Here is a 27122-nt window from a genome sequence, read left to right as displayed (position 1 = left end):
GGAAGAATGCCACGCAAGCCACCAATGAAATTTGTGAAGTTTACGGAGGCGATGCTGTATCAGTTTGTGGAGCACAACAGTGGTTCACACGCTTTCGTTCTGGAAATTTTGATGCGAAACATGCACCTCGTTCTGGTCGACCTCTCGTTGAAAAAGTCGATGAAGACCATCACATATGTAACCATGACATCGCTAAGGAACTTAACATTCATCATCAAATGGTTTTGAACCATTTAAGAAAGGCTGGCTACAAAAACAAGCTCGATTTTTGGATACCACATGAATTGTCTGTGAAAAATTTAGTGAACCGAATTAACAGAATGAAACAAAATGAATTTCAACCGTCTCTGACGTGAATGGTACGGGAGTTGAAAAATGGATAAAATACGAAAATCATGTGCGAAAAGGATCAAGGTCAAAGCATGGAAAAACTCAACAAATGGTCGCAAAGCCAGGATTGACGATTCTGAGTATTTGGTGGGATTGGAAAGGAATTATCTACTATGAGCTGCTCTGGCCTGGTCGAACAATTGATTCTTCCTTTTACTGTCAACAACTGATGACATTGAAGCAAACAATCGAAAAATATGCCCTGAAATAATCAACACAAAGGGCTTCGTCTTCCATCAGGACAACGCTAGGCCACACACATTTTGATCACTCGGCAAAAACTGAGATATCTTGGCTGGAAAGTTTTGATGCATCCACCATATAGCCTGACCTGGCATCGGACTACAATTTGTTTCGACCAATGCAGAACTCCCTTAATGGAAAAAAGTTGGCTTAACGAGAAACCTGTGAAAATTATTTGTTGAAGTTTTTCGCCGATAAACTAGAAAAATTTTACACTGATGAAATAATGGCTTTAGTGACAAAATGGCTAGAAGTGGTCGACCAAAATGACACATATTTAATTCACTAAAACTCATTTATCCACCACGAATCGCAATTAATTATCATTTTCTTTAAGTATCGTGGCTTCATTGTATTTGTAATTAGTTAAACATATAATTTCTGCTCACCTCCTTCTAGCGATTTATATATATATAGAAATTCGTTTCCTGCAGCCATGATGTCACCGTTATATACTCCTTAACAAACGACGGTATATTACAGTTAATTAACACATTGCTACCAATAAAACCTCCTGGATTTTGCACTTCCGGTTCGTAACGTTGATTTACAGCTGTAAAAAAAAAATCAATGCAAATGCATTAATTACTCAAGTTACAACAAAAAGACATACAACTATCTATTAGCACATTACTGAAAAAACGTACCGAAACATAGATTTGCGTGCATGTATTTTTAAACTCTTAATTCTGGCCACATTAATTATTTCTAAAAGCTCATTAATGGCGAAAACGAAAATTGAAATAAATATTTGCAAACTGCTGACAAGTTTAGTAATAATTGCACAATTTTTTTATATACATATATAGTTTGGTGTGAAAGAACACAAACACTTTGAAAGCATTGATACCAATATACTCATGTTAATTTAGAATACAATAGCATCCGTGCCAGAACTCGGCAGCATTCTTCAAATTGAATTACGTAATGCTATCTGATGTATAGCCAACAACAAATCAACTATGTAATTGATGGATGAAGATCTATCGAAGTAGCGAAGCTAAGAACTCACCCGTTCATCTGATTAAATTATCAATAGATTCATTCCTCTATTAAATTCGTCGAAAACATTCCACAAACGTGCTGGAACTTCTTCCGATTTTATATACTTCTGGTAAATAACTAGTTCTGGTCTATAGTTACATTCTAAGTACTGATATCCAAGAAAATTGGAGGTTTCTAGAAATATTGTCATTGAACCCGAAATGTCACTGTTCTCTTTATAAGTATTTCTCTTCAACCTTTGTAAGCAAAAATTCATATTGATGGAAGGGGAGTCGCATGAGCGCAACACTGCAGACAACCACATATTAGGCTCATTGTACTCTTGGGTGGTAACCAAATTAAGCCTTATTCAGTAACTTGGTGGATTTGGTTAAAAAACCCGAATTTTCGCCAACCCAGCAATACAGTATCAGTTAGATTGGAGTTATGGGAGCCGTAGAATATATCCCGTATCATCCGGCTGGTCATAAGCTTAGATAAAGAATTTCCTTCCCAGCTTTCCTCGAGCGAGCCAGCTTGTCTGCCTGTTCATTTCCTTCTATCCATATTATCGGGCACTAAGATAACATTAACCGAGTTACCTATTAAGAGTATAGTTATATCCTGTTTGCATAACCTAACGTTGTGGGAATTACGGATTGCCACTTGAACGACTTAATTGTAGCCATTTAGCACGTATCTATCTTCTGTGTATAAGTTATTGAAGAAAAATCTTGGTCTGATTCCTTTTTCACTCTTTGATTCGTATTGGTAAATATATAGATTTCGCCGTTGAAATTGTCGGTTACAGAAGCATTGGTGCATTTTGCTCTACTACGGTATGCAAATGTTCCTCATGAATATCCTCTTCTCGGACACATTGCCAATTAAGCCTAGCTCTACTACGGAATGCAAATGTTCCTCATGAATATCCTTTCCTCGGACACATTGCTAATTTAGCCCGATTCATTAACAGAGACGAGTATAATATTACATCCGCAGTCATGCCGAGTCTGACTCCAATAACATAAAGTTATGATCTGCTTGAGCGTAAGAATTGGCCTCGTACTTTATTTGAACATGTATTGGGCGGATATCGAGGAGGAATATCAGACGGTATGGTTTACATAGTTTATATATAAGGTAATGTTCTCCTTTTCAAAATGAAGGTTTGACTATATTAACCTCATCAATTAACAATAATAACACATGGAAACCCGAAAATGCGAAATATGTGTATTGTTTATGCGATTTGAATATCAATGAAGTGGTATGTGATATCCCCACCATTGTCCTGAGATCCTGAGATAACTCCCAATTCTCAAATATATAAAACATGGATTGTTTTAGCAGTCTAGAATCAGTGAAAGATGGCAATATAGAAGATACCATTTATTTTGAGAGTCTGAAAAAACCGCATAATTATTGTGCAAACTGTTCCTGCAATTCTAAAACCAGCTCCGCCATTTATAGGAAAATATTTTACCATACAAATAATTAATTGAAATCGTCCACCGAGACCTTCTGACAGTAAAATATTGTATATTAAAACGAATAAGTTTTCAAACGCCATGCGGTAATACTTATTTGTTAAAGATTATTCTGCTTAACATTTTCAGCCCTGTTAACCTTTTTGTACTTAATCACATATCTACGAGTATGCTTATGTGCAGCTAACACTGATCTCTGAGTAAGTAAATATTACAATGTTAGTCGAAATTACTAATGCCTAACCCATTAAAGCGGTTTTAGAATGCTTGAAATGAACCTTCAACTCGACGGCGGACGCGGACTGTGAATCCAGTTAACAACCATTCCTGCAGCTCTGGCAAATTGCACCTCCTGCGGTTTTATCACAGAAAATACTAAATACCACGCATGTATGTGCTTTTACTACTTTTCTTTATTATCTTTTTATTGTTCTTCTTTTTTTTCAACAGAATGGTTGTATTTCAGCAATGATATGAACAAAATTCTAACTGTGGCACTTCTTCAACATTTTGAGAAAATTGTGTCAATGCCAAATGCCAAATTGTAAGATTACAAGTGCTTGCATTCTTATACTATAATCAAGCTAGTGCATGTTTTGGTGCATATTTTGCTGGAAATAAACGCACATTCAAGTGTAAATGGGTAAAAGGTGCAATATAAGTTGTTGCACGGAGATGGTTAAACTTAACCTCATGACTTTAGCCCATACTGTCCGACGTATACAGAGTGTATAGAAGATTCTGAACACCTGTTCTCTTCAAATATAAGGGAAAATCTGAAAACCACTCTTGGAAAATTGGTGGAAATTTAGAAGGCCCTTATGTGCGAGTCCTCTGTTAAGTGGAATGCTGTCAGCGGAGCGGCAAATAAAATTACGACAAGATTGAGACATTAATGATTGGAACCTAAGTGTGTTCGAGAAAAATTTTTGCGGAAAGCGAAGGAAGGTTCAGCTGTTCGTCATATACGGCGACATTGGGATAGTTCAGCGAATATGGAGACCGCGGCTGCGTTGTTAGGGCATGGTATCTGTATGGATGAGAACTCTCCAGGTTTGAAGGTTTTAGATGCAGTACACGCCGGTGGAAACAGAGAAGGAGAAGACCTCCACTCTGTTGGATGGAACAGGTGGTGAAGGACCTGGCTTCGCTTGGAATCTCCAATTGGCGCCAAATAACTTGTTAACTCGGCTATAACCACATAAGTGGTGTCTGTGCCAATAAAGAAGAAAACCTTTGAGATATTCTTTTCACCGGCGGTACCGCTGATTCGGACCTCTACAACATATATCAAAAATTGAAAGCTTTTGAAGAAATATTTTCAAGACATTCGGCATGGCTTATTGCCTAAGGCAATGATACTATCTGGGAACTGAACGATCGGGTTATAGTTCTTCAAACAATTACAATCTTATTTGAAGTCTTGTTGAAATTTGGATCAACAATTTCATTTGATGAAACTGACTAAAACACTTATTTTGGGCATTCTGAAGATTCTCGGTTTTTTTTAAAGACGTATGTACTGCATTCTTATACAATTTTGACTATATGCTGCTTTAAAAAACACTGCGCTAATGCTGTAGCATCAATTTTGGGTGCAGACTGTTGCCGTATTCGGACTATTGTCMGAAATAACCGCAAGCACCGCAACAACGCTAGTCTTCCCATAAGAGGCAACGTCAGCCCTACGCAAACTCAATAACTCCCGCGCAATTGCAAGTGTGTATACATATATATACAATGGGTATGTATAAAGACGTATATGTACATGTGAAACAGCGCAGAACCTAATTGCATCCTTGCACGTTTCGAGGCGGCCAACCGAACGAACAAACGGTATGTGAGGCAAACTCGCATTACTCGCTGGTAATTTGAATTTTTGGCTCGTCAACTGCAGCAGTGCAGTAATAAAAACCGCACGCTGTACACAAAACAACAATCAAAAAGCTAAGCAAAAAAAAAAAAACGTTAAACCGTATCGCAATGTGAACGAAAGTCAGTGAAAAGGACGCACCGAAAACGCTTAATTTATGTACGCCTACTGTCAACTTCTTCCCACTTGACCACCATCACCGCTGCTGCTATCGCATAGGTTCAAATTTGTTGGGCCTGTTTCCAGCAAGCAAGCAAGCGGATAAGCGTGCAAAAAACGTTCTATACTAGCACTGATAATATCTTTCATACGATCGGGACCGGATAAGTTGATAGGGTAAACCCTGCGCCATATTTGGTCAATAAGGTGGACTTCGTTTTGTTTACATATTTAAATAAAAATAATAGTAGTTGAAGAATCATTGGCCCAAACATATCGCGATAAAATAGACATATTTTCAAAAATAAATTGCTATTTTTCAAAGTGTAGACTTTATACGTATTAACGGACCGCCCTCGTGAGTGTTTGTGGGCGCATGCTCAACGATTGGAATTTAAGTGTGCTGTGCCCAGTCCACAAAAAGGGAGCCTCCTCAAAATCGCAAATAAGGTTATATCGAGCGTATTGTGGAAAAGATTAAAGGCTACCATCAACAAACTGATTGGAGACTAGAAAACCAACAGCTCGATATTCACCATGCGCCAAATCTAGAAAGAAAAGATCCGTGAAGCGAGGATCGAAACAAACCACTTCTTTCGTGCTTTTAACAGTGCGAAAAGCAGTTGCTCTTAGGCCGCCATATCTGAATTTGGTATTACCGCAAAACTAATATGACTGTGTAAATTGACGTTGAGCAAGGGATTGGAAAGGACCTCCCCGAGCAGTTCGAGACCGAAGGATGTTTCAGACAAGGCGACTCTCTTTCGCGAGATATAATATATATTCAATATTATACATATGTATATATATATATAATCGGGGATATATTTTAAAGCAGTAATTTTTAGGAAAAATGATATTATAGTTATCTTCTATAATAAAAGAGTCCCATATTTTGTAACAGTGCGAAGCTGCCTTTGTAAGACGTAGTCAAAGATGTTTCAAATATACTCCAGTATATATTGGGCGCTTGAAATTTTTCCCAACCAAATTGTAGTATAGCTGTGCTAATTCTATATGGCTTAGATTGGCGGTGCAGCAAACCTTTATAGTCCAATTTGAGACCACTGGACAGTAAAATCCTTTGCCAAGCTACTGCAGTTGAATTGGCGTTGTGCGAAATTAAAAAACACGGAGAGAAGTACAGCTGCCACACAACAACAACAACGGCAAAGTGTATTACAGCACACAAGAGTAAGTAAATGTGTGTGTATAGATTGCATGAGAAATTTCGAATTTGTCAGCTTTGCAATTTTCATTTTCGCTCATCGATTGATTGAAGTGTTGCATGAAAGCTTCCCAGTGTGTATTTGTGTGGGTTGTTAGGATTCACTTTGACGCTAATCGCCTTCATCCGGGCATAATTTTTCTGTTTTTCCTACCTGCGCTGGCTCAACTTTCGGTTTGATATTTACCATTATCAGCCCATAGCGTTCCCTCTGCCAGTTTTTATGCATACAAGTTGCGCATACGCATTGGGTTTCAGGCATTTCAACCAACCTATATCACAATATGTGCATGTATAAATGGGTAGGAATGTATATGAATGTATTCGGAGATGTAAGCGTGAGTATGAATTGCCCAGCAATGTCAGTCAAATTTGTGTAATGTGTGTAGAGTTGTTATTTGATTGCTCGTGATGTATGATGCGGCACCTCGGTTCGGTGAATTTATGTGTTTTAGTAGTGTTAATTTCTCAGCGACATCCCATGTCTCAGTGAACTCAGTGAACAGTTTTAATCACATTTGTAAAGCCTACCACCATACGCATCTAAAAGTCCATTGAAATAAAAAAAAAATTCAGATGATGTGAACTAATTTTATTTACTTCAGGTGGAATAGTACCCAATTTTTTTAAGATATCTCACTAATTGTCTGAAGTTTTACTTAAAAGGTGAATTATCATATTTCCTAAAAGGCAGTAGTATAAATTTGTACTCGTGATTGCTAAATTAAAAATTACAGCAAATAATCCGATTAGAGATACAATATCCAGCAGTTATTTCATTTTACTAGCTTATCGTCTTTTCGACAAAAGATTAAACCTTAAGCACAGCGTGGAGAAGCAAGTGGAAAATATTTTTCAATACACAAATATTACAGTGGAACTTAGTATGAACATGAAAAGACTTTTCTAAGGCAGGATTCTTTTAACATTTATTTATGCCTTTACAATAATGTTGTCGCCTTCAACATATTCCCCATTTGATACTATGCACTTATTTTAGCGATCACACCATGTCAAGTCATCCATGAAATTTTCGAAAAATCTCCGATTTTGAAAATTAGCAGTTCATTAGGAAGGGTACTAGACGCATACCCCGTGATATAAATATTTCGTCAAAACTCTTTTTTTGTTAAAGTTATTGATGGTTGAAATTTAGAGCACGATTAAATTGTAAACTTATTTTCTCATATAGTACTAGAGATAAATTGATGAATGCAAAATATTCGTGTTATATTATAAATATTTTTTTATGGTCTTTTTATTTAAATAATAATATTCTGCATAATTTTTTCTTAAACAATTGAACATTTTTAAGTCTTCTTTACCCTAAAAAAATTTAAAAGTATGTGACACAACGCGGAAAATATTTAGAGTAATTTAGGGTATTGTGATATAGGCATACTTTTTTCGATGACTAATCAAAATTTTGAAGAGGAAACTAGTATAATTTCTATTAATGCGATAGGTTCAGGCATTTCCCAACATATTCCGAAATAGTATTGCATTTTGTTCAGTTTTGAGGAAGATATTTGTTTAAAACTATAAAAAGTCGAAAACGTCGGTTTGTAAAAATGGGGTGGTAAAGTGATATACCCCAACGGCTAATATGATATACGATACCAAATTACCCAAACCATTCCCAAAAAATTATGGTTTTTATTTAATTAAATTAATTCATTTATTTAAAGCAAARATTCATATATTATATTTTATACAAAAAATAAACAAAACAAAATGATATTATAAAAGAAACAAATAAAAATTCAATAAAGTATGTAAGCATTTGTAATAGTTGGTATACATAGTAAAATATTTGAAAAGTGATTCACAAAACTCGCAAACGAATATTGCCTGACGTTTAGGGAGGCATTTGCTATGTGCCCAAGCTAAGTCGCATTGCAAGCATGGAGTCCAAGTCTTGACTTCCTCATCTGCCCCAAATATTTTATTGCAAAAAGCGCAGACGGTATTTTTATCAAATATATATCAAACTTTTATCCGACTCTCTTGATGCACTTTTCCTAGTCTGCTTTAATCGTTGTATTTTGCCAGCTACTTTACCCGGCATTAATGCCCGCTTCACGCTTTTCTTCTTTTTGCGGTTTTCAGCATTTTTGATGCTTACTTCCAACGCTGCCTTATATGGTGATGTTGTAAGTGTTTTCGCTTCTGAACGCTTACCTCTCGAGCTAGTTTTCTGTATCAGCTTAGGTGGAGGTGAGATCTCCCATGGCGTGATTAAGTACTGCATGGCTGCTTTATTTGTTCTAGCGATGGGTTCTTCTAAATCGCTTTCATCTCTGATTTGTGCGTCTTCCGCTTGATGTTTTTCATGAATAACATCGCTTTCCTGAAACTTGTTCTTATCAAACGGATAAATCCCAGTACATTTGAACCCATTAATCGCTTTTGCGCAGTTTGAACTTTAAGATAAGTTTTTGCAAAGAGTTCTACAACATCGAATTGTGTCACCTTTCGGCCTTCTTCACGCATAAGTTGTCATATTTCCTCATTATAGTAAGTTTTAAGAGGTCCCATAAAGGATTTGTCCAAAGGTTGCATTTTATGCGTACAATGGGGTGGCAAGGATAAAATTATAACGCCATTTTCACGAGCTTTATCAAGAACCTCAATATTTCTTGTATGGCTATAGTGACCATCTAAGATCAAAAGGACTGAGTTCTCCTTAGAAGGATGTTTAAACCGCATAAAATGGTCAAACCACATTGTAAATATTGGAATTTGTATCCATCCGGATATGTGACAGGCAGAATCGGAGCCAGGTGGAGCATGTTTCATTAAAAGCGGAGAAGATTTTTTTCTTGGAAAAATGAAGTACGGTTGAACAAAGGCACCACCTGCACTCATGCAGCTTACAACTGTTATGAGAGATCCTCTCTCAGCTGATGTCATGCATCCAATTTGTCTTTTGCCTCTTGCAGCTAAGACTCTTGGCTGCCTACTTTTCACAATAGTCTCATCCACGTTCCAAATCCTGTTTGGAAGAAATTTAAACTTTTCATACTCGTTTTCCAGTAAACTGTAAAACTTGTTTACGTTCTCCTCATTGAAGTTCCAGTAGCACTGCGTATGCTTATTTCAGTCTTATGTCTTTTAAGAAATGCGTGCAACCAATCTCTTCCAGCACATTCCTTCGTTATAGAAAATGGATTCACAATATTATTGCGTTTTGCTAATTGAAAAGCAAGCGAGCGGACACCGTTATAAGTAAGCCCCCAAAATTTTGCCTCCATATCTTTTAAATATCTTACCAGCTCCAATTCGACGTCTCTGCTAAAGACCGGTCTCCGGCCTAATGGCGTAGCTAAAACATCATCGACTATTTTATCACTACGTTTTAATTTATGTTATTACTTCATTGTTTTTATTAAATACGTTATTTGTTTAATATAATATAATGTGTTTTTAATGTGATATACTATATCACATTGAACAACTATTACCATATCACATTACCCAAACTAGAGCTTTTCTGAATTAAAAATTTTTTCATAGTAATTAATTACATAAAAATATATAAATGCTTGAAAAGTTGTTAAATATAATTACCAGTATTCAAATTAAAATATAAGAAGTTAAAAATCTACACAAATTTTGGAATTATCTTCTTTTGAAGAGCACGCTAAATTATTGACGACTGTGAAGCTGAAAATGTTTTTGCATACTGATGGTAATCTAAGCGCTGTGTGTCATCCGCTGCTTTGCAGTAACACTTTTTTACCGTTGCCATATGACTCATGAAAATATTCTTGTGCAGACGTGCATAGTTTAGAAACAATACCCTAAATTACTCTACCTTTAACACTCTGCAAACAAATTTTTGTTCATTCATGCCATTCCAAAGATATTGAATTTTTTGTCCCCCTACCGCTCTTAAAACGTATGGCTCAACCATCGACCTTATTGTCTTTAATAGCTAAAAAAAATCATACTTCATTCGCTAGTAAATCAACATTAAAAAATTTGGTAATGAAGGGCTATGTCTGGATGTAGCCGAACATTTTGTACTCTTGCAGCGTGCATCAATCAAAGCCCGAGAATTTTTAAGAAATCTTCTTCACTGAACTCCATTCAAAGACACACAATATAAGATTGTTCAGATATACTCGGGAATATAGTTTGAAGCAATTTTATATAAAAATAATACTTACTCACCGATATATTCGGCATAAAACTTGTTAAAATAACTAAAATAATTATAAGTGGTGTAAGAGAGTTGGTATTATTGACTCGATTTTATCTATTTTTGCCAATACTACATATAGTTAATGTGTCACACACCAATGTTCCCAAGGTTTTATCAACGTACCTCAGACCATCACCAACCATCTGAAATAAATTCGGCCGGATGTTCGGAAAGCTGATATTAGTTATATGAGATATAGGTTAAGTTTTCGCCCATTTTATTCATTAGAGATATAGAGAGACACTGTTTTGATTACAACACGTTATTCAAATTTCATTGAGATAACTCTGATATTGGCCGATAAATGCGTGTAAAGCCACCCGCAAGATCGAAAATCTTTATGTTGGGTATATGGAGTATACAGGAAGTACAGACCGGATTAAATCTTTTTTTGGAAAGGCTTCTCTGCAAATTTCCATTATCAATCACACACATTGACCGATATTTTCCATAAAAATCAACTATATGCACAAAGTTCTTCCGGAAAGTAATAGGTCTAAGTCGATTTCATGATCCACAGATTTTGATACATTTACAGCTGGGCAATTAAATGGTTACTTAGTCGACGGTCTGAGTTCAAATCTTTGCGCACACACGTCACATTGTCGGTGCTTGTCGAAGTCGCAGGTCTCACAGCACGGTCTTCATCAGCGACCTCTTCCCGGTCCTCCAAAAAGGCCTGATGCTACTGAAACACACCACTCTTACTAAAAAAAACATCTGCGTAGGCCTGCTTGATCATTTCAAATGTCGCTGTCTTCGATTTACCAATTTTTGCAAAAAATTTAATCGCGTACCTCTGCAAAGAACAAACGCTGTATTTTCGGCTTGCACCCCTCACGGAAACACGTCGCGCAAAATGTTAGTCCTAACTCTCTAGGAACTCGGAGACAAACTGAGCTAGGAACGCCATCTACGGAATCCAGTCGGTCCAGTGGAGCGAACGCTCCGAAGTACAGTTGTGGCGGAAGAAAATCGGTCCTATTACTTTCCGACAAACCCCTTATGCTTTACCTTAGCGTTTGGAAGTATTTTTGGTTACATTTGGACAATTCTTATTCATGAGGTGGCAAACTACAAATGCGCTATTCATGCAAAGTTCTCGATATATTAACTGGTACTTTATTAGTATACCGCATGCGAACGATGCGGTAACGAAAATTTAAAATTTGGTTATATATAAAGTAGAGGAGTTTGTACTCCCCTTTTTTTGCACTGTGGATCATTATCCGAAGTATATTACACGACGAATTTGATTGTTATCAGGTCGGGTAGGTTGAGAGAACTGGATGTGGGTGGGCCACGCTCATCGTACAAAGTTGATACTGCCTCCTGTAATGTCTTTCTGTACCATCTCGATTATAAAATTTAGTACTATGTCTCACGCATTTACTGAATTTAAATATAAAATTTCACCTATTTTCACGTTTTCGTAAAAGTGGTTTGAGAGGTGCAAATTTGTGTTTTAGAGCTTTATTGGTTTGGAAGATATGTACATTAAATTTTTTAGGGGTGCGGCCACGCCTACTTTTTAAACATTTTTGTCCCTCCTTATTGTGAATCGTTGCGCTACTTTGAGTTCTGTACCTTAATTTGCCGCTTAGTAATGGAACTTTATACAATTTAGATTAAAGGCGTTTAGTGAGCGTGGTAATTTTTCGATTATTCTTATCTACAATATCAAAAATCTTATGGTGCCAAGAAAAGAATCCCCAAAAATATCAGAATTTTTACCTATGCTTGCTTGATTGCTCGTTGCGTCATCCTGATCATTTATATACATATTTAAAATACTATATTTATCTTTTTTAGTTTTATGTACGCGCAATGTAGCAAAGGTCCTTTGTGATGATTAATACAATTTTGGTACAAATTGATCTCTAGATCGGAAAAATTTCTGTTCATAGTAGGGCTTAGGAGATATGTCCTGTGGATATTACACAGACTTACATTTTACAACTACAGTTTTAGTAAAGTCATTTATAATTTGTTTAAAAAAAACACACAAATATTTTAACTTTCTTGAAATTTAAAAAAAGATAGTCGTTCCAAAAAAAATTAGATTTCCAAAATATACTTCAAGCTTCAAACGTAGTTATTTAAGGTAACGTTATTATGTAGGAGACACAAAAAATTTGCACCTAGTTTAATTAGACAATTCCAATATGAGAAAATTTTTTCGCTAAACTGTTATAGGTCTACGCTTTCATAAAATTTGACAAGAGCTCTTTAAATGACAATAACTTCAAACATAGCTTGTGTATATGTTTATATAATATTATATATAAGCATGCTTTTAAATAAACCCGAATCTACCCAATTCGCCTCTCTAATATTAAAATGCACAATGAAACCCTCATTAAGATTATAAATGCGCAGTGTCAAAGTTGCTAAATTCTTTTTAATTATGCACATGAAAAAATGACGAAAGTTTTAAACACTGGTCGAGATAAACAAAAACAACCCAAATGTACTAATAAACCAGCAGGCATATATCCATGAGTGTATACATAAGTATATTAGGGTAATACTATTTTTTGTAGATGTACGACTAATACTACTCTTATTGGTTTTTTATGGTATGTAGATTCACATATCGCACAAGCTAGTTTTTAATGAATTGTATTTATGAAGAATGCAGTCTTCTATTAAATTCTAAAAAAGTTATTTGGTGTCAATATGGTTTCTATAGTTCTTATATTATAATATATTTATACTTCATCCACTACACTAACACTGTTAGCTAAACTTTATATCGAACAAGAATTATCGCGCTGATTTCATGGTTTTAAGGCAAGAGTATACACGGTTTTTAGAAAAAGATTATTTTACCTATGATTTTAATATTAATACATAATATGTATTATTTATTTTATGTTAGATATAAAGCCAGAAGTTATAGCTAGATTTTGACAATATAATGTAGTATATTGACGGATCTATTTGTACAAAGTTTTATTGTGATTACTTCATTAATTTCTAAGTTGTGACTGAAAGTGAAAGGATCAGGTGGAATTTAAAAGTTTGTTGTAGCGAAATTAGGCGTGGCAATCATCCGATTTCACTCATTTTCAAAGTATCTTGTGGGAATGTTTAGGTAACCCCATACACAAAAATTTGTTTAAAATTGGTGAAGCAATCTCTGTAACTTTGCATTCCGTTTAAGGATGGGCGTTTCCATGTCCATTAGCTTTTTATATAACTACTCCATGATTGTTGTATTCTTTCAAATGACTTTTACAATTGGCGTTCGCCAAATGTGCCATGCCAAAAGCACCACCCTAATCCCTTTCATATCTACTGCAGATGTGTAGATATGTAATGGTGCAACTTTATTGAATATTTTTGCACGCGTTAATGAGAATAATAAAAAAAAGAGCAGAATTAAACTAATTTAAAAAAAGGAAGGGAAAAAGTTTCTTACTTAAAAATCGTTTGGACGGTAGCTTTCATAGTTATCGTTTTTACACGGTGCGTGGTGTACATTGTTGTTAGTAATATGTTTCTTGAAATTAGGCAGCGCCAAAGAAGCATTAAACCCAACAATTATGAAGAAGAGTAAGGAGTTCAGGTACAAAACGTAAAATAGTCAATAATCAACAAAAAATGTAGAAAAGTTGACGTTTGAATGCGAGGTATACAAAAAATAATAAGAACAGCGAAGTGCGTTAAAATGTAGCATTCTAAAGCGCTTGAGTATATGCTACGTTTCTTGTGCATACTCCTTTTTCTGTACTTGTAACTTGTGCGCCCTTGTGTATTTTATTTGTCGTCTAAGTATTGACGGCCTGCCGTTTTATGTATATACTTAGCTATTTTATATGTAAGTGTATATATTCGTGCCTTTTTGTATTCAATTGCATCTTTTAAAATGGTCGATGGAAATATTACTTCAGACGTTTAATCGGCATGGGGCGTTCCTTTCCCTCAGCCTTAACACAGTTTTGCAAAAGTCGGCATAATGTTGCCCTAAAATAGGCATAATGTTGCGCATACATCTGGGTTGCTTATACTATATATGTTGATGCTGCTACTGCTTCGTGGTTTCGATATTTATGTAGGAATTCTATTAAATCGAGATTAGGGTACACTTACAACATGTCACATACAATCAGGAATGTGTATACTACTTATCTCACTATAATGGACGCTAAGCCTTACCGCCCACAACTTCTATATAATCCACTATTGAAATCCACTATTCGATGTTCGAATAAGTATTTTCCAATTATTTACTAACTATGTTAGTTAGAATTCGAATGGCAATTCTAATCCTACATTTATATTATATATACAGTTTACTACATTTTACTAATACTAACTAAACTAATAAACTAATTAATAACTAACATTGTATAGTTTGGATTTTCTAACGTATGGGCTAATTAAAATTCCAACAACACTTTTAAAAGTGAACTAAGTCAAAATATAAAATATAATAAATTAGTGGAGCCGATTCTATCGAGATCTTTCTAGACCTACAATTTGACTGAATTGGCGTATCGAAAGGACGCATGTCCATATTAAGCCTATATTCATTGGTAAACCTTGTTTTTGTGGGACCACAAGAACATCCGATGATGATTCGCATACCTTGTTTTCAAAAAAAAAAAAAAATATATAAAAAAAATAAATAGGTAGTGTACTGCCTCAACTGACACCAAGCCTGTTAGCAAAAGTCATTGACAGAAGTGCTTACATTTTTTTACTTATAATTGTGCACAACGAATCTTAAACACATATTTACGTAAACACAAACATATACAGTTAGATCACTGCATAGTCAATTAAGAATTACTCCGCTAGGCCATATTTGCATGTTCCTTAAATTACAAGTAGGCCTCTCAACCAGCTATAAACTTTGCTTACATACGTCCGCACACATGTTCTTCTTTCAAATATACGTAACTTTCAAATCATTTCGCACTACATTACCTTAGATGATCTCCTTGGCGCATTTCATCCAATAAGGATACGGTAAGAACAGTGCCGGATTAAACTAGCGCGGGGCCCGTAGCAAATTCCCTCAAGGGGCCTTGGTTTGCTATAGGTTCTCAAGTTTAAGGTACTAAATAAAACAAAATTGTTACAAATAAACTTTTCTGAATTTATTATACGCAAATTTAGAGATAATACTTTCAATATCGACTTCTTTAAGCAAGTCGTGCTCTATATTCAACAAAGTGAGATGATTAAGACGTTCTTTGCCCTTCATGTTCCTTACTTCATTTTTAATACATTTTAATGTTTAAAAAGAACATTCGCTACTGCAGTTAGTGATCATGAGAAATAAGTAAATTCGCAAAGCAATTTCTAAGTTTGGGACACACGATTCTAAAGAATTATTTAATAAAAGTTTATAATATTGCTGTTGCGGAGAGTTCTGTTTCTTGCTGTCAATAACAGTAGCCACATCTGTTTTCAGCAGCTTTGCGAACTGCACTAATTCGCCGCCCATTCTGTTCTCCAAATCATCTTCTTAAGCACTGACCATACTAGAGGATTTTTCCAAATTCTCTTCTGTTGTACTAGATTTTAGCTGTCGAAATACTTCAAAAATACTAGTAATTTTATGATATACATTCATATGTTTAGTTAAAGTAGCCAGTACGTTGTCAATAATGACAATAAACACCTCAAATTCGAAACGTTGTGCAGGTGTTTGATTTTCAACAAAGTCGTCGAGTGTAGGAGAGCCGCTGAAATGGTCGTACTTTGTATTTCGCTTGATTCGGCATGATGTCTATTCTCTTGCCTCAATATCCGAAAAAGTGGATCGCATTGCTTGGACGTAGCCATATGATGATTCATATCGGGCGTATCCCTTTATTAAGGTCTTGACTTCGTGCCACGTAATTGTCGTTGTTCCCGTTTCTAACTTATTCATTGTTGAAATTAGTCCGTAAGCTTTATTATGGCACTCCGCTTTTTGATCCACGTTTTTGGAAATGTCTTCCAATATTTGCTTAATAGTGATGAATCGCATAAAAGTGTCTTCGTAGCATCAACTCGGGCTGGCCACCTAATGTCCGATAAGCGTTTCAAAATCGGAATTTTTGAAGTAGAATATTTAATTGCATGGTCGTAAGCCGACCCCATCGATAGGTAAAAGCGGAAAAAAATGTACATATAAAGGTTTTCAATGAAATCGAAGAAAAGCAATACTTCTGTACAGCAGTCTGCAGCGCCCTTAGCAACCAAATTTAATGAATATACATGACAGGTAATGTATTCTTCATACTTATTTATTTTCTTAATTCGGGCTTGAAAGCCGATGTATTTCCCACTTATGTTGCTGGCATTATAATAGCTTTGCCCACGACAATCTTTGATATTAAACCACTCTCATTCAAGAAATCTAGTAAACTTTGAGCGAGTTGTTCAGCAGTATGAGCTTCCATGTCGAAGAACTTAACAAATCTTTCCACTGGTCCAGATGGCAGAACATGACTTGAAACTCTGAAACACCATGCTCTTAAGGCTGGACTGAACTAAAAATTTTTGCCCTGTTAAAAGGTCAGCGTCCGCTTGGAAAAAGAAATAACCGATAGACCATTTGAATTACTATGTTTTATAATATAAAATATTATTTTTTTTTTTTATAATATGGAATGTCACAAGAATATCGTTGAACAATAATTTTTTGTAAAAATATTGTAAAATTTAATAATTATACTTATTTTCTTCTGACGTCCATGAAGTATACAAAATCTAGAAATATTAAATAATGATTTTTTTTTATTTTATTAAAAATTCACAATAGCAGTATTCGGCAGGAATTTAACTTGATATAAAAATTAATGGATATTAGTAAAACAATAAACATCTGGACGCTTGAAGGGTAGAAATGTACCTAGTATAGATACTAGCCTTAATATATCGATTATAATATTTATAATTAAACTTTAGAACATTAAAGTTAAGAAGTTCGTAAAATTTCTAATTATTTTTACGATTTAACGTGACGAAATTTAGTTTTATCCTATCCCGTAGCAGAGTTCACAAGTGGTTTCAATGTTTTCAAAGTGGTCGTGAGGACATAAATGACGATCAACATGTGGGCCAATCAAAATCCGTGATCACCGGAAACTCCATTGAAACTGTGCCCGAATTCATCAAAAGTCAGCCGAAATCATCATTCAAATTCATGAAAATGGAATTGAACATCTCCATAACATCGACTTATCGCATTTTGATTGAACAATTGGGCTTACGAAAGCTGTGTGCACGGTTTGTTTCGCAACAATTGACTGACGACGAAAAATTGCTCAGAATCCAACATTCGATCGGCGCTTGTGATCGATTATTTGACCAAAAATCGCATTTTGAACAATAACCACTCCCCGTATTCACCTGTATGATACCGTGCGACTTCTTCCTTTTCGGAAAAATGCATTTGCCCATGAAAGGAAAGCGTTATGCAGACGTCGAGGCCATTCAAGAGGCCTGCACCGGCATACTGGCGGTCATACCGGCCAACGAGCTAAAATACTTGAACAGTGCCAAAAGCTGTATTGAAGCAGAAGGAGACTATTTTGAATAAAATAAATTAAATTTGATGAAAGAAACATTTGTTCTGTTTTTTTTTTTTTTTTTTTGTTAAGTACTGTTTACTGTGGAACACACCTTGTATTATATAAGTGAATATATGAGCATGTTGTCTTGGCTCTGTGAAAGTATTTTTTAGCGCACACATATATTTTGATTCGATATATTATTTTTAATTTAACATTTCTGACCCTCAAAACATCTACAGCTAAGAGCGCAGTTTATATACATTTTATATGTATACTACATATCTATACGCAAAAGAAAGAAAACACATTTTATACTTACACTATTATTCAATAAAATACACGTGGATGTATAGGGTTAATATTAGTTTTTTATTTTATTTTTTACGATTGTAAAATTAAAGTTAAAAATTTAAATAAAATCGATATATTTCTAAATTTCTATGCAGACTTGCCATCGAAGAGAGCGTATAGTAGTCAAGTAGTAGTAGTTTGAAGTTAGTGCAGCCGCTTAATTAACTTAATTAGCCTAGATGCGTCATTTTTAAGCACTATTGTAAGTTCTTTAATTATATCTATCTTCTTCCATCGTTGTATTTGAACCATGTGTTCACTTATCACTTATCTTCATTATGATTTTTGTAGATAGACTTTCAATGTTTGATACCTGATGGATTCCAAAACTTTTATGTTATATAAGGTTTGTGATAGATCTGGGCACTCACAAAGGAAGTATAGAACTGTTTTCCTTTTTCCCTTCGAGTTTGCAACTACGGAAAATATTCCTATTTTTAACTCATATTCCCCAACTGGTTAATGCCCCGTTATGGTAGACATATTTAAAAAGTTCTAAGCTCTTGTCTTATCATAGTTTGGTCATATCTGATTCGCTATCTTGCATTTGGTTACATATTTCTAATCTAATTTTCTGTTTCCTTCTTTAGTTATTCGACGAAACTCGGAAATAATTATGAATATCCACGGAGTATGTCTCCTCCTTAACTCGCAATCCCATATGGACCCGTCAGAATAAATAGAGACAATATCCTTACTAAATATCTTCTTCATTTAACTTTTAGAGTTTTAGAAGAGAAGTGAGTCCTTTAAGACTCTACGATTTTTAAACAAAAGCTTCAAGCTATTTATTTTCAGAGGAACAGACGCGGAACCTACTCTGGTGATTTCTTCTTTGCGGACATATCTCTGCGAGGGATATGCGGACTGAGTGAAGTGCACGAAAAAAACGTAATGAACACTTTAACGGAAGAATTAAAGCTCAAGGGGAAGTTATGGAGGGTACTTCTTTTGAGAGCTTCACACTAACTTAAATTTCAGGATATAAGATCACCATAGTTCTTTTGAAGCGGATGATAAGTTTTGTCGGACATTATGGAGTCGAAATTGTCCTTTGCATTGAATATGAATGACTCAAACTCCTGTCAGCATTAACGGCCTTTGTGATCCATGCTCAGAAATTCGTTCTTCTTACGATGATTAGTGCAATTATCGTAGTAAACCTGACCAGCTCTAAGAGAATGAGACAAATAAGTAGAAATATTTCGATTCTCATTCTCTTAGGACACAACGCAACGTCAGCGATTGTGTTTCTAACATTTCTAATTCCGACTTATCGCCGTACTTACCTGCTTTGATCACAACGTCACGTCAATGATACACGGACATCTTGACGGAACTCTTCTGCCTCCAATGGGGGAAAATAGAGTGAACCGTTAGCCCGCATATGACGGACCTGCAAGAGAGAGGTAAATGTTTTAGCAGGCAGTAGAGGGAGAAATGGAAAAATATTGGAAAAGTAATTTTGGTAAAGAAATTGGAGATAATGCCAAACTTTTAATTCTCACATTGAGAAGTGGGCGAGTAATAATGTGTGTGTTTTTTTTTTTTTTTTTTGTTTTTGAAAGCGGTGGAATGCATTGTTACGTTGTAAAAATTTTCGACAAATAGGCGGCTGTTGCCACCGAAAGTACAAATATTCGGAAATCCATTGCAGGCACTAATGAGAAGTGCATCAAAGAGGTAGGATGGGTCTGAGTAAGGGAACAAAGACAACCATAAAATTAAAATATACGCACACATACCCACTTAAAGGGGATAGTTTCAAGGATGCGGGAGCCGACGACAAATAAGACCACTGCCAATGTCATATTGTTGTACCCACTACACTAGCAAAAAAACAAACGGCAATGGCGCATTGACTTCGCCCGGCGCTTGTTGTGGCATCGACGTTTCTAGAAAAGTTGCTGTGCGAAATAAAATGCGAAGCTACTACATTGTCCGACCGCCCGTTAATCTTCCTGACCAACAACACCCTTTTTCGCAGTATTTGCCTGCTTGCCGAGTGCGCCAGCATGTCTCACTGTTATATTATATTTAACGACACTCGCTCAGTTCCAACCGCCAACAGTCTGTATATTCAGCACCATATCTAAATAACTCAGGCTAGCCGCCAATGGCGGAAGTTTTTGTTGAAGTGGTTATTGATTGAATTTGTTCGAAACTAACTCTGGCCGCCCGCCTGCACCTCGAGCGCCTCCGTCAGTTTGATTGTTGCTTTTATTGTCATTTTGTTGTTACTGCTTTATATTTGAATTTTTATGTTGGTTGCAGTTGTTTCGCTTTTTGTACGGGTACAGTGTATCAGGCATTGTTCGAGCTGCGGCTCATGTTTCCGCTTGAGTGTTAGTGCTTGCGACAGAGACTACCAAACTGTTTAGTTATAAGTTGTTAAATTTCGTTGTTATTTAAGTTGTTAAATTTCATTTAATTGAAGTGCATTTCTTCCCCTATTTCCAAGCATACATACTTACTTATTTCTATATCAGTTATATAAATTCAAGTGAGGAATACCGATTTTGTTTGCAAGATATGTTAAGGTTGCATCGATGGCTATAACAGTAGCTACTATTCTTGTGGCATTTGTTTACCTAGACTGCTTGAGATCCCTAGAACTCTTACGAGTGACCGGAATTATAAACAAATATATACATATACAATATACATATATATTATATAATATATAACTAAGGTTAATTAAGTTTCGATGGCTGACCCAGCGAACGCACTTGGATTACTATATATGTATGTAGCCGATTGGGAAGCCATAAAAACAGATTTGCGATTTATATGTCAGCAGAGCATCCCATGGCCAATAAAACATTTGCTCAGGCGTCAAACTTCAATTGTAATTAGCTCATTGGGATATCTGATAATTTGAGTTTCCAAGTGATTATACCCTTGGAAGTGTTGAAATGCTTTTACCCGCTGCGTAGAGCTTTTGCAAATTGCGTCAGGTAAGACCCTGCAGAATGAATGCCGCAAGGACAATTACAGTTAGAATCCCACAACTAGGTAGATCTCTCTTGCTGAGCAAGGCCTCGCGAGGTCAACAGGTAAACAGGACTTTTTGAATCTAGCGCCCCTTGTTGGCGCCATCTATATGTCGACTGTTGCGTTTAGAATCTGCTATTTTTAACGATTGTCCAATAAGAATTTCATGACATTTCATTGATTGAAAGCGAAGTTATTGCGTTGTAAGTGTTAGTATGTTTGTGTTATCGGTGAGAAAATGAGCCTCACACAAAAAGCCAACATTAAATTTTGTTTTAAAATTGGAAATGCCATCGAAACTGTGCGTGAATTCATCAAAAATAAGCCGAAGCCATAATTGAAGTTCATGGAAACGAAATTCAGCATATCCAAAACATCGATCATTTTGACCGAAAAATTGGGCTTACGAAAGGTGTGTGCAGGGTTTGTTCCGCACAAATTGACTGACGACCAAAAATTTATCAGAATCCAACATTCGATGGACACTTGTGACCGATTATATGACCAAAAATCACATTTTAACCATTAAACAATCCACGTATTCACCTGATATGACACCGTGTGATTTCTTCGTTTTCAGAAAAATGCATTTGCCCATGAAAGGAAAGCATTATGCAGACGTAGAGGCAATTCAAAAGGCTTGCATCGGCATGCTGGCGTCCATACAGGCCAACGAGCTAAAACACTCGTTCGACATGCTTTTGTATCGTGCAAAAAGCTGTATTGAAGCAGGAGGAGACCATATTGAATAAAATAAATTGGTTTTGCCGAAAAAACCATTTGTCCTGTTTTTTTTAAGTCGTCTTTACTTTGAAACGCACCTTATAGTGTTATTACAATGTGTATCGACTCGTGAGATCAAGGTTAGTATCGCTATTGGATAAAAGCGGGAACACTTCCGGCTCTCAAATTAGTTACGATATCCTTCCTCTGACCATAAGTACTACATTGTCTGTATAGTCAATAACCCAGCAGTCACGATCTTTAAGTTTTTTAAGGAGACTGTTGACGACCAAGATTCATAGAATATAATTTGAAATAACTAAAGCTGTTACTACTTTCAGACTAAGCGCTTTACGAATAGTGTATTTCTGAAATTTGCCTAACCTAATCACAGCAACAAATCGAAGGATCTTCCTGACACCTGTATACTATATAGTAAAACAATAGATCTTTTATTCCACAGCTGAGAACTCTAAAGTCTAGTTGCCTCGTGAAACTCTATTGCGCGTTTGGCTTTTCGTCAATTTTTTCTAAAGAATCACTATTCAGTCTTCAATAATCAATAGTTAAGTCAGGTCGGCTTTATTTACTATACACCGGTGAACAGTCCGTTTCATAAACAATTCTTTAGCTCAAAGGGCTGATAATACTTGAATACAATAAAAAATTAAATTAAGAAGTTAGCCATGGTTAGATTGGACGAAGCTGTAGGGTTGACCCTAAATATTGGATATTACAAATATGTTAGTCCTTTGTGCTACTCATAAACCACAGAAAGCCCATAACTTTATCCTCATATATCGACGAAGCGTTTTAACCTTACCAGAGATATTTCAATCTTAGATTGGCCAAAGCAATGGAGGAGAAAGTAACTACAAGTTTCCACTTCGTCTTGTGGAAGTGGAAGCTCTGGTAAGGAGCCTTTATATCATAATAACAAAAAATTGCATAGAAAATAACTCAAAGCTGGAATAATTATTCGTATTTCAGACACCCAACAAATTTGGACGAAATATATAATATAAAGAACAAAAAAAGGTATGAGAGTTAAAAATAAATACATCCTAACTAAGTTTGAGACAGAATAAATCTCACCTTTGATATCGAGGTGATGGGATTATTGTCCTTGTCCAGCCATTCGACATTCGGCGGTGGATTGCCATGCGCTATGCAATCGGCAATGCTGCCGGCGTTATTGGTGAATTCGATGCGAGATGGCGGCTCATGCGAAAAATTAGGTCCTTGGGTGTCAAAGTAGTTGGAAGCATCTGAAAGAACAAACACAAGAAATAAATAAAGCAAAGAAGGAGTAAATAAATATGAAGCACCAGGTTACATATCAATTTGTAWAATTTTTATATGTGCTTTTACAGTTATAAGATTACAAATTACAGATAAAATTCGTAGCATTAAAAGATTTTATTTGTGTGTCTTAGAAATTAACGTTGAATGCGATGATTGCTGATGCTAACAGTAGATAACCGAAGAAGCACTTCAAGCTGGATAGCTGTTAAAATCCCCCCAGTAAAAATGCAGCTAAATGCTTAGAAAGCAGACTGCAGTCATGCCTAAGCTACCAAGATGTTATCATTCTGTTTTTTATTTTTTTTGTCTTTCATAAATATTTTTTTCTATTTACACAATTTTTTTACCTCCTTCGCTTCTTTCAACTGTTTGCTTAAAACCCTTTTATATGCTTTGCTTTACTGTCGCTTGGGTTTCAAGTATTAGCAGCAGTGCGCACAGAATGTCTCAGGGAGTTTGTTTTTGCACTCTAGAAAATCTACCTTACCAGCAGAAGACTTTCGCCGAGTTCTTTATAACCGCAACAGATATGTAGGCGCTGCCATTGGTGTGTTTGTTCCATAAAAGCCGGAGCAAAGAGTGCCCGGAATTGGCATGGGTTTGTCTTTGCTCTCCAACGTCGTTTCTTTGCTTACTTGTTTGTTGGATTGGTAAAATGCCCGGATAAGTGTTTGTTAGCGGCAATGGTGTGAGATGACAGGGGTTGATGGCAACAAATTAATAAAGAGTGTATTTTTTAGAGATGTGTTTTTTCAAGAAGAAATAAAATGCATATAATTTAATATTATGGCCGACAAATAGATATATAATATAAGATAAAGATTACATTTTAAAAATAATTAAAATGTTCCATAAACTGGATGGGCACAGCTCTAATTGCTGAGCGCGGATGGACGCATTCGGATTTTCTTTGATATTTTACTAAACAGCAACAATAGCGTCCTCGGTGCTAGAGACCACTAGAATAAACGTGGTGTGAAACCGATTCATAGTAGCTCGGAATGACCTGTCTCTTATACACATCTAGATGTGTATAAGAGACAGATATTATATGAGTGGCAATCATTCCAGCCCATAGCCAGAATAAAAAATAACAATTTTTTTTCTTTTACAGTGGCTGTGGGCTTTGCTGTTAATCTTCGTCTTTTCATTTTTCATCAAAGAGATTCTAACTAGTTTTATATTTATAAAATTGAAGTCATTTCTAGAATCGACTGCTGCGCTATTGTTAACTTGGATATAATCGAGACTTGGTCACTGGAGTCTGGTGCTTCACTTTCTTTAGACAAAACACATATCCTTCATGTATGTAGGAAGCAAAATTGCAACGGTATTGCACTTACCCACAACCAAATTAACATCGAATGTAAAACACAGCTGAAAATACTAGGACCTGTCTCTTATACACATCTAGATGTGTATAAGAGACAGATGTAAGGTATCGTAAATATGTGTTGCACAGAACTACTGAATAAGGTGGTGCAAAGCTTAGGCGAATACCAACTATAGATACTGTTACTGCATTTTTAATCAGCTAATCTTGACATAAAGGGGACGGCTAAGAACGAATGGATGTTCGTCAATTGCAATGCAAATCGCATTTGGTGTCTTCGGAGTAAACTMTTTTCTTGTGAATTTAAACATATAAATATCTAAACCATAYGTTCGTCTTGAACCAAAATTGACTCAAATTTCTGCTAGGAATTTATTGYAAAGATTCCAATCAATTGATTGCATAAACACAATATTATATGAGTGGCAATCATTCYAGCCCATAGCCAGAATAAAAAATAACAATTTTTTTTCTTTTACAGTGGCTGTGGGCTTTGCTGTTAATCTTCGTCTTTTCATTTTTCATCAAAGAGATTCTAACTAGTTTTATATTTATAAAATCGTAGTTTCGGAGCAAAACTTCAATCATTTCTATAAACAATTGGCACCTTGTTGCGAAAACAAGAATCGACTGCTACGCTATTGTTAACTTGGATATAATCGCGTATGCGGTGTCTACGCCTGTAAAGTAGAAGATCTTAACATTAATTCAGTATAAAAATGAATTCGATGACAATTTCGCGTATTTGTGTTCACATCAATTATTTAAAGTTTCATTTAGTAAAGTGTGTAATTTCTCATCACGATTTACTCCCTTTTACATTAAAAAATATCATAGTCTTTACGGAATTTATTGTATATAAATTTTATTGTAAGATATTTTATTCAGATATATTACTTACTGCTGCAATCTTATTGATCGTCGTATCTAAATATGATGCAATGAAACCGAACGAGGGCAGTCATCTTTACCTTTGAAGGAAGGTGTAGTTATACAGTCCGATCTTTGCTAAAGATCGCCATTGCCGCTATGGTAGCATTTTTTGTGGTTTTAAATTTAACAGTTCTGAAAAATAACGCTATAAAGATGTCAAAATGCTTCTTAGCCTCGCTCTTGAGTTTATATGAACGGTCTTTGGTTGAGACATCTCAATAAAATATTTTTACCCAATGTAATATGTTACATGGGCCTAACAACAAACAACAAACGCCAAACGGAAACTTACAACTCTCTCCCTCCCTTTCTCTGCATGCAGGCAAAAGTCGGAAAACAAAAAAGTTAAATAACTCACATGTCTTTGCTATTGGTTTTGACGAGATGGAGGCGAAATTAAACTGAAACCAAGAAGATGTTATTACTGCTGTAGTTGTCAAATTGCAACGCATATGAAACGGTAAAAGCTCTGCTCAGCCGACTTCCTGGGCTTTCCCGCTCCACCAATACAATAATTTTTATACTTCTTTGTCCCCTTCTTCTTATCCGGTTTGTTCCAAGGATAGAGCTTTGGAGATTACAATGACATCAACGATGATACTGCTGATGAAGACGATGTTGCTGATGGTGACACTATTGAGTCAGGGAATCAGGTACAAAAAGGCGAGAAACAGCGTGAGTGATGAGTGTGACAGCGCTGACGGTAATGGCAAAGTTGYACAGCCCATTGAGTTTGAGTTTKTTACACTTATGTTGATACCAAGGAGGCAATAATGTGCTAGTGTGGGATTCAGATTACTTTTGAGTTTGTGGTTTTACTTGATTGATACTGATGTATGTAGTTAGTACTGGGGAAATAATAATACTGTTGTTGAGTGTACATCAATGAGTCTATGAAATCGTTTAATTGGGTAGATGTTCTATTCTGAACTTATCCTTTTGTATGATAATTCTTATCCTTAAATCTTTTTATACAAAACTGTGCTAATTAGACCAGCATCGGCTTGTACACTCCTTAAAAATTCAAGAACACTATATGCAGATAGGGAAGAATTGTGGAAGATATGAGATTAGGCTCACAAATATGCATAACATAGAGTCTATATTTTCCGTCCGGTGAACCGAACAAACATATGGCTTCGCCAAACTACTAGTATTTTTAAAGGAAACTTGGTGTATGTTATAAAARYACAATGTTTTAAGTAAAAAACATGTGGTATTACACTCAACCTACAAAAATGCGCATTAAATGATATCAATTATCCAAAGATTTAAATTGTTATACGGTTGCGACCTTCGTATTTGTATGTGCAAACTAGGGTAGGTGTTTTTTTTGGTAGTTTTTAGATTTCCACTGCAAATAAATTAAGTTTAATATGTAAGAAAGAAAGA

The 27122-nt window shown here is 35.6% G+C and overlaps 1 protein-coding gene across 3 annotated transcripts in view; it reads right to left on the bottom strand.

The window, feature by feature from the left end:
• Nucleotides 1–1117: 1117 nt before the first annotated feature.
• LOC108968094 (Down syndrome cell adhesion molecule-like protein Dscam2) overlaps nucleotides 1118–27122 on the bottom strand; it is a 29834-nt gene continuing 3829 nt past the window's right edge. The window contains exons 2-4 of one of the 3 annotated variants that reach the window (XM_018931865.1): nucleotides 23255–23427; nucleotides 19732–19838; nucleotides 1118–1186 (exon numbers count right to left, since the gene is read on the bottom strand). In XM_018931865.1, coding sequence (XP_018787410.1) covers nucleotides 19749–19838; nucleotides 23255–23427 — 263 coding nt within the window. In that variant the 3' untranslated portion in view covers nucleotides 1118–1186; nucleotides 19732–19748. Of the gene's footprint in view, nucleotides 1187–18544; nucleotides 19839–23254; nucleotides 23428–27122 lie in introns of those variants that run through there. The other 2 variants (XM_018931864.1, XM_018931863.1) reach the window with 2 other exon arrangements.

This window comes from Bactrocera latifrons, unplaced genomic scaffold (genome assembly GCF_001853355.1).
Source record: "Bactrocera latifrons isolate USDA-ARS-PBARC rearing strain unplaced genomic scaffold, ASM185335v1 scaffold_201, whole genome shotgun sequence".
In the NCBI taxonomy this organism is placed as follows: domain Eukaryota; kingdom Metazoa; phylum Arthropoda; class Insecta; order Diptera; family Tephritidae; genus Bactrocera; species Bactrocera latifrons.
This window is presented reverse-complemented; position numbering and strand designations above follow the sequence as displayed.